General features: G+C 44.3%; 1 protein-coding gene across 1 annotated transcript in view; it reads left to right on the top strand.

Annotated features, from left to right (window-relative positions):
• Cog4 (conserved oligomeric Golgi complex subunit 4) overlaps window positions 1–13763 on the top strand; it is a 62306-nt gene that overhangs the window by 12018 nt on the left and 36525 nt on the right. The window contains exons 9-12 of the mRNA XM_037427532.2: window positions 4797–4843; window positions 4923–5019; window positions 9204–9246; window positions 10753–10871. Of these exons, the coding sequence (XP_037283429.2) occupies window positions 4797–4843; window positions 4923–5019; window positions 9204–9246; window positions 10753–10871 (306 nt within the window). The remainder of the gene's footprint in view (window positions 1–4796; window positions 4844–4922; window positions 5020–9203; window positions 9247–10752; window positions 10872–13763) is intronic.

Genomic DNA, 13763 nt, shown 5'->3' on the forward strand with positions numbered 1-13763 from the left:
AATATACATTGTAACGATGCGATGAGTTATTTACTAGATGAAAAAATTAGAGATTCGTTGTCCAGTGCAAAGGACAGGACGGTCGGTCAGTCCCACAACTGCTCGTTCCTCGCGCCCCCTTCTTCCTACTCATCATCGTGGCTCCAGCGAATTTCTGCCATGCGACAATTTCCCCCCCGGGTCAAAATGAGCGAGTTACGTAGACTGGTGGTGGTAATCCTTTAGCCGTGCAACGTGCACTGGTTGGGTTCGACGTGGCCCTGCCGCAGCGGTCTAGTGGCTAAGGTACTCGGTTGCTGACTCGCAGGTCGCGAGATCGAATCCCGTCTGCGGCGGCTGCATTTTCGATGGAGGTGAAAAGGCTGTAGGCCTGTGTGCTCAGATTTGGGTGCACATTAAAGAACCCCAGGTGGTCAAAATTTTTGGAGCCCTCCACTACGGCGTCTCTCATAATTATATGGCGGTTTTGGGACGTTAAAACCCACATATTTATATCTTGGTTCGGCGTGACCCCCAGTTGTCAGAGGTCACTTTAGCAATAACAAGTGTTATGTTATTTAAATGCTGCTATATGACGTATGGTCTGGTATACCTGGGCAAAAACTTCGTGTATAAGCCATTTTTCCGCACAGGCATTCAAAACAATAAAAGGTCTCCTGGGGCAAATGTCACAGGCATGTGTCTAGTGTCATAGTGAGTTTTGACACAGCCATGTGATGGAATAGTCCTGAGGCGAGCCAATCAACGAGCTTCCTAAGCGCGTTATAATGTCCAGGCTATTGAGAAGTCTTGTGTGTAGACTAGGGCAGTATTGTGTCGATAAATCTTTGCGGATGACGAGTGTAGAGCAAGAAAAATAGAATAGCGCACAAGAAGCCCTTGGAGGATGGGTTGGTCGGACGAGGGGAGTGATTTGTTAGTCATGCCCTTGAGCTTCGACGTGTGGTCATACGAAAACTGAGTTTTGTTCATTGTGACAGCAACTGCATGAATACTCGCAGCCGTATCTTCTTCGAAGTACGCTAGATTAAACCCAGCAGGTAGGAAAACTGACTCGGATGACATGTTCACCGTTCATACGAGAGTAGAGCCACCAACAAGGTTGACAAGTGAACGAGGCATGATAATCTGCTTTTTTGACGTGTTTGAACAGACTGGCTCAATCAATGCACAGGACCGACCTTTATGGAGGCGAAATGAAATCACTGGAACAAATGTTCCTGTTTTAGCAGGCAAAAGCACATCATCCAATACAAAAAATACCTCAACTCAAGCGAATGGCACATCGTCGAAAGCATGCAACAGTGTATCAGCTCTCATAGAAACTTCACCAGCTCTGCAGTCGAGTGTTGCTCCACAGGCTCGCAACAAGTCAATACCAAGAAATACGTCACGAGTTGCACCTGCTAGTACAGTAAATTCAGTTTGAAGCACCTGTTCACCCACGGTAACCAAAACTGAACACACTCTGACAGGTCGCTGCAGCCCGCCACCAACTCCCTGAAACATAGAGTACCCGCTCCAAGCAAACATTTTTCTGCCCTAGGCAATTCTTGAAAGAAAGGGACATCACAGACACAGAAACACCAGTATCTACCAAAGCTACAGTACTAACGCCATCAACACACGCTTTGTTTTTTGACATGATGACAGGCGTTGGGAATGGGGGAGGATGACCGTCCTGCGACCTCACCTCTATTGGTCGCACCAGCTAGTTTCCTAGCAGGGGCGGTCTAGGCAGGCGTCCTACACCGTCTGCGGGAGAGAACAGCACTTCGAGATAGGTAACAGTGCACTTGGTTGTAAAAGACTAAGTCTACTTAGGACAGGTAATAACCACAGAGCCGAAGCATGAGATTGAAATAACTAGAAGAATAAGAATGGCGTAAAGCACAATCGGCGAGCACTCTCAAACCATGACTGGCAAATTGCCACTATCCCTGAAGAGGAAGTTATGTAACAGCTGAATGTTGCCGGTACTTACATATGGAGCGGAAACCTGGAGGCTTACTAAGAGGGTTCAGCTTAAATTGAGGACGACGCAACAAGCAATCGAAAGGAAAATAATAGGTGTAACCTTAAGAGACAAAAAGAGAGCAGAGTAGATCGGAGAACAAACCGGGGTTAAGGACATCATAATTGAAATCAAGAAGAAATGGACATGGGCCGGGCATGTAGCGCGTAGGCAAGATAACCGCTGGTCATTAAGGATAACTGACTGGATTCCCAGAAAAGGCAAGCGAGTTAGGGGGAGACAGAAACATAGGTGGGCAGATGAGATTAGGAAGTTTATGGGTATAAAGTGGCAGAAGCAAGCACAGGGCCAAGTTGACTGGCGAACATGGGAGAGGCCTTTGTCCTGCAGTGGACGTAGTCAGGCTGATGACGATGATGACGTACCTATGGCGATTGATGCGTCCGGGATGATGGCAGAGTCAGGCTGTGGTCAGACACCGGACACACATTCTTGGGCATGTAATCTCGAGGTGGCAGATGAAAAGGGGCAGATGGAGCAGACGATTGCCAGGGAGCGCCGCTTTGCATGCGAGGGGGGTACGCACGATCTCTTGCACTGCGTTGCGGATGACGTCTGCAGTACCTTGAGATGTGTCTAGGAATTCCGCAGTTGAAGCAGACAGACAGGTGAGTTGTGGTAGTTTTCGTTGTTGTAGGACACAAACCTTCGGGGCATTGTGCATTCGGGAGACATAAGCGCAGGCAGCATGTCCTGGCGACATGTAAAACTCGTTGCTCGAGGCGGTGTCATTGTGCCCTCCATAATGACGTCATCGCCGACTGGATGATTGGTGTATACAGATCGTGACCAGGCGAGCGGTACCTCCGAATAAGACTCATTCAATGCACACTGATGACACACTTATTTGGCATCAGCGCCGTGGAAGTGAGCTAGTTTGTCTCTGAAAACGTGCCGTAGCATTGCAGCAAAGTCTTCAGGGGGAGTGACGTCGATGCTTGCTGTGGTTGTGTTGTGCCTAGTCGACCAAATTTCGGAAGTATCCGCCGTGTTCTGAGCGCTTGGAACGCACGACAGTGACGCTGGAAGTCTGACGGCGTCTTGACTCCTTTCTTGGAGGTAACAAAATTATAGACATCTTCGGCGATTTCCTTGAGCAGATGGCCTACCTTATCCTCATCTGTCATGTTTGGATTAACTGTTCTTCAGAGCTTCAGGATCTCTTCTATGTAAATCATGCATGTCTCTCCAGGTAACTGCGCTCACCAGGAAACTATCTGCAAGGCCTTTTTCTTTTTCGAAACTGAGTCACTGAAGCACTTCTTTATCTCGGCGGCAAAGTTTTCCCAAGTTGTTAGTGCACTCTCATTGTTGGTGGACCATAGAAGTGCAGTTCTGGTGAGGTACAGAACAATGTGAGCGAGTTGTGCAGAGGCATTTCATTAATTGAGACGGCTCACCCACTGATAATGATTTCTTTCGCTGATATTGACTCTTTCATGACCGCCATCACATTCGTCCACGTCGTTCATGGCAACGCTTTCCAGTGGTAGCCTGGCCAACCATTTACTATATATAAGGTGTGGTAGAGCTCGGTCGTCCAAGGCGACGTACCCACCACCTCCACCAAAACTGTTACGATGCGATGGGTTTATTAACAAGATGAAAAGGTTAGAGATGCATTGTCCAGCACAAAGGACAGGACGGTCAGCCCCACAACTGCTCATTCCTCGCGCCCCCTACTTTCTCTTCATCTTTGTGGATCCAGTAAATTCCTGCTGCGTGACAATACCGTATTTACTCGCCTAATCCTCGCACAATTCTCGCACCCCCCACATCGCCCAACAAAAATACGATTTCTTTTTTTCCTCGAGTAATTATCGCACCCCCGAAAACTGCTGCAATAATGTCATCTGCTCTTTCCAGCCACTGATGATGATAGCGCACGTCATCTGGTGCCATCTCTTAAGCATCAAGCGTACTATTGCACAGAGATTCAATCGAACTCAAGCGAAGCCGAAGTGGCCAGTGCGCGTTGCGGCGTGTTTTGTATGTTGCGTCGGTAACCTTGTCAAGTTGTGAGGCGATACTGAAGCTGTACGGCTGCTTTCAAGTTGCAAGTGATAGATAATGCACTAAAAAACGGCAACAGGGCTGCCGGTAGGCCCTTGGGATTGATGGTAAACTTTATTTCTTATGAAGGAAACTGCGGACGATTCTGTTAAATATCCATCAGCCCAATACTGACGTCCCACGCTTATCTTTTGAAGGCTTCTGTTGAGCGAGGAACGCTACCGCTACGCCCGCAACGTCCGCAAGCTTTGCGTATGGTATTCTAATTCTCGACTATTTGCTTCCACTTTTTGTGTCTCATTTTAATCTTGTCTTCTGTTGAACCTCTGCTTTTATTGTTGAGGTAAGTTTTAATTAGTACTTATTAAAACTTGCTGTTAGTTGTTGGTGTGAGAATCCCGATTTGTGGCCACTTCGTTTTCTTTTTCGCTCTGTACGTTTTCGTAGAAAGTTTTCCCCGCGTAATTCTCGCACACCCCAACTTTTCATCGGTTTTCCGGCAAAAAAAAGTGCGAGGATTATGCAAGTAAATACGGTATTAATAAAAATGTGGATGAAAACATACAATGCATGAGTATTCAAAGAGAACAAAGTTGCATTTCAAAGGCATAGGACTGAATATTTCTTGGCTCGCATGCTTGCCTATTCACTCATGTCTGACTTAAAGTTGACTATTTACATACTTGGCACCACATATCTAGCCTTTGCACAGTGTATAACGCCTTTTTTTTTTTTTTTTTTTCACTAGGCACAACACGTTCAAGCGTATCTTCGAAGTTCTAAACAGACTGACAAGTATGTGGGCTCTCTTTTTGTATAAGTATAGGTTTTCTTCATTTTAGGTTCTCCTTGAAGGACCTTTTTAATTTCTTAGGTTGGATCCACGGGACTTGGATGTCCTTCTTGCTGAAGTGGCTCTCTTGAACAGCCGTGCGGAACTGTACTTGCGATTTATTCGAAGGAGAGTAGCTGTAAGTTTGGTGTATAGGTATTTCCTACTACTAACTCCTTCATTATGTTACTTTTTTATGCTGTGAAACTTGTGTGGCTGGCAAAGTCTGTTTGCATTCAATCTTCTAACTGCAAGTGCTGCAGTACTTTCTTTTATGACTATGAGAGTTATAGGGTTAGGTTAGAGCATGTTGAAATGGGTGAGTGGGTCCTCAGCAAGCTCCGGGTTGACACGTATATTAATGAAAATCTAAACGATGCCTCTATCGCCTTCAACTGGAAACTTGGCTGGGATTCCCATGGGTACAGCTATTCAGTTCTACACCAGTGGAGCAGGCGGCAGCCTGGCAGTCACCTGTCAACTGTGGTTACACATTGTTGCAGCTGGGTTTATGCGAGGTGCGGTGCATGGCGTTACACTGTATTTCAGCGCCAATCAACTAAGGGGAAGACGGGCATTTATTTAGTGAAATATTCTGCTCTAAGCAGCTCAAGTTAGTATATAGTTTCATTTGAGTCCGTTTGCTTTTCACACCAAGAAGAGGTTAAAACTAAAACAAAAGTTAGAATCAAAAGGCAAAAACAAAGCGTGTATAATGCAGCATCAGGTGAACAATGCTGCTTCGAAGATATAAATTCAGCATACAACAGTATCCAGAGCTCACCACCCGCCTCTAGAGCTCACCACCAGCCCACCACCCGCCTTGAATTACGGAAGCATACAGAAGCTTCAGGTGAAGATGACTGCACTGCTACCAGAAGTTTTCAGTGTTCCTGCTTTACTTTCACCACCTGCTGCTGGCTTCTCTGAACCCACTCCTTGATTCCAGTATATTGTAGTTAGATGAGCATTAGGTGAAAAATCAGAAGTTTTTTAGATGAAAGCCAAATTCTCTCTCCTATTATTTCACTCTGCCATCAAGATATGTTGTGCATGCCACGCATGGAATGTGAGGCTCTAGCTCTCTGACGTGTTGTAATTACCACTGTAACATACTATTTCAACAAATTATACTACATAATATAAGGCTTTGATCGAAAATGGTGTGCAGCCTTTTGCTGAAAAGGCCAATTTGAGAACTCGCATGTGTGATGCAAAGAAATGTTAGACGGGTTCGGAGAGAAAATTTGTGATCTTCCATCAGAAAGAGGTATTACTCCTTGCCCTTCAACTTTAATAGTTGAGCTAATTCTGGTATTGACGCCTAGGGTGTCCTCTTTCGGTTCTGTTTAACTACATTTTCTTGCATTTGGAAAAGAACCATTGAGGTGGTATGCAGCAAATAGCATAATAGCTCTAGTGTCGGACTGGCGCATCCTCATTTGATCACACCAACGCATCACCATCTGCATGTTGTCTTTCTTTTCTTTTTTTTTTTTTCCTCATTTTTGTAATGCTTTACTTCATTACCATCATCATGTGTGTTTCATCTTTCTGTTGAAGCTTCATTCACCGTTTTTGATCATTGCCATCCCTCACTTCCTCGTTACTGGTCTAGTATTTGCAGAAAACTGTGACCTCTAGAAAAATGTCTCGTTGCCTAATGTTTTGTTGTTAACAGTGTAGGTCTTCCTCTCTGTTTTTATCCTTATGGTGTCAAGCTTCTGATACAGCTATTACTGTACTGTAAATCATGTATATTTTGGTCCCTTTGTCAACGAACCACCACAAGCAGATTTTTGCAGTGGGCATCATTCACCTGTAATGTGGTACCATCAGTGTTTGGGATTTCAGTTGCAGACCATTGTAGCCAGAAACTGAGTGTGTGGAACTGTCGAAGTGCTTGGTGTGTTTGTGAAATGGTTACAAATAAGTGTTTTTTCATTTATAATACCAAAGCGAGCAAATGAGACTAGACTAATTGGCACTGAAACATTCATAGTGAAAAGCATTCCCTGAATGTGAACACGTGGTCTCCTACACAATCTTTACTTGTTAACAATGTCGACAAAGCGCCGCCCCGGTGGTCTAGTGGCTAAGGTACTCGGCTGCTGACCCGCAGGTCGCGGGATCGAATCCCGGCTGTGGCGGCTGCATTTCCGATGGTGGCGGAAATGTTATAGGCCCGTGTGCTCAGATTTGGGTGCACGTTAAAGAACCCCAGGTGGTCGAAATTTCTGGAGCCCTCTACTACAGCATCTCTCATAATCATACGGTGGTTTTGGGACGTTAAACACCACATATCAATCAATGAACAATGTCGACAAAGTTCATGTTGATGGGAATGTAAACATTTGACTGATGTCTGTCTGGTTAGGTTTGTAAACTGGGAAACGATTTAAACTCCAACCAAAAAGTATGTGAAGATGTGTAAACCTGATGTTTCGGAACCGACTTGCTTCCTTCTTCAGGGGGGGGGGCAGAGGCTACGTTGCAGCGGCACCTTCGAAGCACTCGCGGGGCGGTTAATGACTCCCCCTTTCTCCCATTTTGCCGCGGAGCTTAGTCCATGTGGATATACTGGGGGAAGGGTTCCGAGAGAATGGTTGATGTTTTGGGCCATTCGTTGTATATGTCATGACACGAGTAGTAACTTTTTCCTCCAGTCAGTCTCGCTTTCAAGGATGGTCGTTGCGTCGAAACTTATCCGTTGGTCAAACGTCTCAGAATGCACGGTGACAATGCTGCCCTCTTTGTAGAGCTTCCGTACGTCGTTGCCGCGTTATTTGAGTCATTTTCGTAGGTTTTTTGTCTCGCCGATATACAAAGAAGGACACTTGGTGCACGGGGTTTTGTAAAAGGCACCGGGGGTCTTGTCCATTGTGGGCCGGTCTTTCGGGCAGGAGAGGAGGTGGCCCAGTACACATGAAGGCATGTGCGTGATGTGAACCCCCCCTTTTTTTTTGAAGACCAGCATCAACATCTCACTAGTTCCTTGGACGTATGGGACCGGTACGCATTTTGGGGAGCAGCCAATTAATGCTGATTGGGGTTTTCATAACCTCTGTTGCTCTGCGCGGCAAGTGACAGCTCGTATGAAGTTTTTTGGGTATTCGTTTTTTCTGAGGTCCACAATTAGGCGGGCCTCTTTTTTTCTTTCGCTCCGTGTCATTGGAGCATATGTTCTTGGCTCTCTGGAGTAACGTGGGCACAACTGAGACCTTGTGGCAGACGGGATGAGATAAATCATATTCAAGGTAGCGGACAGTGTGCGTTGGCTTCCTGTGAACAGAGAAGTCCAGGCCGTTGCGTTTTCGGTGTGGAGATTCGGTGTAGAAAATTCGAAAGGGCACAACATGGAGAGGAGGTGAAGTGTATAATTGGTTGGAGGGGGACGTTAGGCTTGTGAATTTTTGGTATTCCATAGAAACCCGGTGTGGATCCGTTACGGCAGATTAGTCGCAGGTAAAGTGTTCTTAGATCTGGGTAATGCTTGAAAATTTTCTTGAGTTGCTTGTTTAGCTGTGTCTGGGTTCGCTTCGTTGGGTCTTCCCCTTTTAAAAAAGCTGAAATCTTCCCATAGTAGTCCCAGCTGACAACCACACTGTCGAATTGCCCCTGTCGGCGGGAGAATGACAATGCTCTGATCCCGTCTGAGTTCCCGAAGTGCCTGGTTCTCCTCTGCGGTCAAGTTTTTTATTCTTTGTAACAGTAATTTCGAAGGGATCTCAATTGATTTCAGTCTAATTTCTTCTCAGGCGCTCGGCCTCACGCTTTGGACGGCTTTCTCTACAGTCGCGTGAAGTTTCGGTAGACCAGGCATCGTTAATACGTTATAGCCGTGTCGTCCCTTTGTCTGAACAGAAGTTTACCGATCAGTGAGTGGACGAGATGAAGGATTGGTGAAAACCTGGTATTTTGGATGCTTTGGAGGGAACTCCGGTCCAAGAGGGGGGAAAGTTTTTTATCCTGCGTGGTCCGGTGATTTTTCGCCGTCGACCAAGTCTGAAGGAACCGAGGCGGTTCCAAAATGGCGGGTTTACGCATCTTCACGTACTTTTTGGTTGTAGTGTAAATCATTTCCCATGTTGATGGGAAGTGTTGGCAATGCGAGTTTTTTTATCTACCACACACTGTTCAGCACCCTAAGCACGCTACATCAGCTTCTTTCCTGCTATTGAACACATTTCATTATATTTTCACTGCCATTTTTACTTCATTTAGTCTCCATATAGTTTATCTGAAATAATTTACATATGCCTTCTAAGGTACAATCTAAGAATATGTTTGCTTTTGATCTCTTGATCTTTCTTGTTTTCATAGAGTGACTTCGATGTTGCATACCAAGATCCTACAGTGAAGTCTGGTAAGTAATATTTATGCGCTGCAAGTTATTTAGCTGTTACTTTTTATAGCAATGCATTATGTCACGCAGCTCAAGCACACATGTCCTATAATATATATATTTTTTCTTTTACTTAATGAATTTTTCGCCAAGCCCCTTTGCAAATTCTGAATTATCATTGGAAGTTTTAAAGTGTTGTCTTAGAAGCATCGTCCTGAAAGAATTTTCCACTTTGGTTCATTATTGTGCATCTGAGAACTCATTAAACTTTCCTGTTATCATGCCTTCTGAAAGTGTGCTTCACTGCCAGAGCCAAACCCTTTGCTGTGGCTAGCATTCACAAACAGCATATCTCTCTTGTGTTCTCGCAAGTGCTAGTGGAGAACCAGCATAATATGTTTATTTAGGCAGCCCTTAGAGCCCAAAGGCATTTTGAATATGTTATATTTTCATGCTCCTTAGTATTTGCAAAGTTTGCTTTCATAGGATTGTGCAAGAGAGGTATCTTTTTCCTGATCTTTGAGTTCTGTCTCAGCTTTTGTAGCAAGCACTCGCGCTTTTCTACTGGTATCTTCAGCAGCCATGCTTTGGGGCACTTACTGATAAAACACAGGACTAGCCTGCAGTTGAAACATAGGAACCTAGAATTTCTGCAGTTGAAACATAGGAACCTAGATTTAGTAAAGTTCACTATATGACAAAGTTCTCTGCTGTAACTGTGAACTTGTATTAAAGGGGCCCTGCAACAATTTTTGAGCATGGTCAGAAAACGCTGCCGATAGGTAATAGAGGCTCTCAAGAAAACGTGAGCCAAATATTTTAGCGTAGCATGTCACCTTGAATTCACAATAAGTTATCAAAGTCAGCTGAAGATGCTTTCTTTTCTCAACGAATGACAGAGAAAACTCAAAAATCACTCTTAGAAGGCCATCTATCAGCCATTGGCTGATTTGAATATGGTGCGCTCGGTCGTTACAAGGATTGCCGCGAGAGGCCGCTACTTGTCTGCGCATGCGCGCGTGATCACCCTGAAAAAATTGCGTATTCGAAGAAAAAAAAAAGAAAGTGCTCAAAGTCACGCGGCGCACATCACTTATTTTCTCAGCCCCTGCTATCCCTCCCTGCTTAGCTTCTAGCGCTTTCGTCTAGACGATAGAAGAGAGAATGCAATTGCAGCATGCGACAAGTCTTTGTAACTCCACTGGCACTGAACGCATTCTTAAAATTTTTGCAGGGTTGAGTTCGTGAGTCAATAAGCTCTTCCAGTGCATTCATTTCATGGCTAATTGAAAAAGTGTTTCTGGGCCCCTTTAAGGAAGGTGATTTGCGCTATTACTCACTTCTTAGCCTAAAGTTTTTATGTACTATAAGACACCTTTCATACTGACACGAAACCAGTGTTAAAATTTTCTGTTTCTCAAGGCTCTTATATAATCACTTTGCTACTCTAGCAGAAACTATGTGCTCGATGTTCATATGTTGGTGGTAAAATGTTGCACTTTGCCGTTTATATCAATGTGCTTGCAGAAAAAGTTCAGCAGTTTGACAGGAAAATCAAGGAAAGTGACCTGTGCAAGTCTATGCAAGAAATTGTGAGCACATATATAATAATGGAAGAATATTTTCTCATCGAGTCTGTTAGAAAGGTGAGGCGAGTATACATTATATATGCCCTTTTGTTTTTTTAGTAAAACTACTTTTGTATCATAAACCAGTTGGTGGATACAATCAAGCACCTTTATAAGAGATACTGATGTAAGAGACAAATGGGTATAAGAGACACCTGTGTGCCTGCGTAAAAATAGGTGTTGATAAGAAAATGCATACGTGGTACCCTGCTTATAGGAGACACCTTACATAAAAGACGAGTGTTGCTCCCCGGTGCATATCTCTTATAAAAGGGTTTTGATTGTATTAAAAAAACAATGCAGTCTGTTGCTGAAAGTATTCCTTCCTGAAAATGTTACGCTTTTGTGGAGCAGTTGCATAGAAAGGCTGCTTCAGCACTTTGGCCAAGACATTGCTAGAGCATTTGCTGCAATCTCTCACAGAGCACTACAGTTTGGCAACTATGCACGGGGCAGTCTTGAATGTTAGTTTGCGTGAAAATGCAAGACCACTTGAATGTTAACAAGTAAATGTGACTATAGCATGGCCAGGCTGCCACTGCTGTCGATAATTAATAATTAGTTAACTTGAAAAGCTTTAGGCATTTAGGCACTCTGTATTAAAGGCTTGCTGTAGTGCTAGTAACAAGAAAAGATAAAACCTAGAAAGATTACCTTCATAGAATGGAAATTTATTTACTCTTAATTTTCATCACTGTCACTCTCAGTTCTTCATTGCCTACGGGCTACCATGGCCCGTTCTTTGGGGAATATTGCCATGCGCGTTTCTTATTTTCACTGTTGTTAGATTCGGTTTTCGCCCTCAAAGCCTGGGTCAGGAATGCTCAGAGCAAACTGCACCTCATTGTTTGAGAAGGTTCACGATCATTCTGGATCATTCCGTTTAGATTGCCCACAAGACGCGAATTCTCGAGATTATTCCAGAGCTTGCGCGATGACTAGTGATAAGGCTGGAATATTCTATGACACATGCATAAGTGCCGCTTGTCAGTTGATCGCTGGACAGCGCTCTGTTCGCCATTATCAGTGCCAGTGTCTTGCTGTAATCCGGCTTTCCCTTTACGTGGCCACAAGTTCGGCCCAATAAACAGCTTAACCTAAACACCAAGTCTGCTTTCTTCGTGTGTGTCACGATCCTGTGACAACTGGTGGAGCTGCTGCTTCTTTCATGTACCGTACGCCCCCGTCAAGCCATGAACCTAGCCCACGTCGCAGAGAAGACACTGACGCCGGCCACAAGCAGCGATTTAGCTGCAGGCAAGAAGGTCAACCGCGTTAGTACGGACTTCTACCCGACACGACTCGGAAGACTGAGACCTTGATGTCAACCATGACGACAATGACAGCGCCTGTACCACCTCCACCGATCCTGCTCCGGCAACCCAAGGAGCCCCCAACTCCCTGTGGTTCGCCACTCGAAGACTCGGAAAGCTGGCTTGAAAGGTTAGACCAAATTAGTCTTCAATGACTGGACCGACGATGACAAGCTTCGGCATGTCTATTTCGCTTTAGAAGACGTTGCTCGGACCTGGCTCAAGAATCAAGAGCAAAACCTCACAATGTTGGATGCTTTTCGCGCCAGGTTCCTCACCACTTTCACAAGTGTGGTCCGCAAAAAGAAGGCTGAAACTGTCCTCCAAACTCGTGTGCAGATGCAAAATGAAAACGTAGTCCTATTCACAGTAGATATGTCTCAACTCTTCTGCCACGCTGATCCCGACATGCTTGAAAAGAAGGTCCGTTTTTTCATGCGAGGAATTAAGCAAGAACTCTTCGCTGGGATGATCAGGAACCCACGGAAGACGGTCACTGAATTCGCTTCGGAATCATCTACAATTGAGAAGACGCTCGATATGTGGACACAACACAACCGCAGCTTGATGCGACTTTTTTTTTACATGGCCACAAGTTCGGCCCAATAAACGGTTTAACCTGAACACCCAGTCTGCTCCCTACGTCTGCTGCGTCACGACCCCATGACAATATGCTGCTATTCGTATTCTATGTTCTTTTTAACAATCCTGCAATTATGATGAATAAATTTACAGCTCGTCCTTATGTGAACCATTTTGCTAGATCATATAGTAATTTGAATTTGAAATGTTGAAAATGTGTGGATGATTCATTAGCTTAGCTGCCAAAATAACTTCTCTTTTGAATGACCTTTCATGGGGAAAGTGGCACATTTTCATTGCTGTGCTATACAAAACTTGTTCAGTCGCCATCCTACTATGTCATTGCCCTGACCAATAGCAAGCTATTAGTAATGTCTTGAACATGTGTTTACTTTTGTGTTTCACATTAAGGTAATATGTGCTTGACTACTTTTGGAACTACTATAATTTAAAAAAAGTTGTATTTAAGTTAGTGAATATCGCATAAATATTCATTGTAAGCTGCCATTTTTGCAAATATTATGTCAAGTGATTACTGCAAACTGGCATTTTCGGCTCGAGATGATTTGTCTTTGACAGATTCATTGCCCTCTAGCTCCATCAAGACCATTACACTTGGACTCAATTGGTGAATCCTCTTTGTAGTATGGCAGAGTTGAGAATATAGATGTGGGCCAACTTAATAATCACAAGCATTGAGAAATAGAAATCAGCAAACGCAGCTAACTGCATAGAAGCTTATATAGTGATGAATGAGTCAATTGCAGAAATTCTGACAAGTTGCTTATCAAATAAAATGTGCTTGTGCACCATGGTTTTGGGTGCACATCATTTTTGTGGTCCACGCCGCAGTTGCATCAGTAGCGTTAAAGAGCTCGTTTTGCTGAATTTATGGCGTTGGTTCGGCATGGATGTCATTGGTTGTGAGTGAAGAAAGGTCATCTTGCCTATGACCGAAACATCCAGAAAGATGCAAATAAAAAAATAATAAAGTTTTTCAGGCTTAGTAAGAATC

Source organism: Rhipicephalus microplus, chromosome X, assembly GCF_043290135.1.
Source record: "Rhipicephalus microplus isolate Deutch F79 chromosome X, USDA_Rmic, whole genome shotgun sequence".
Lineage (NCBI taxonomy): Eukaryota > Metazoa > Arthropoda > Arachnida > Ixodida > Ixodidae > Rhipicephalus > Rhipicephalus microplus.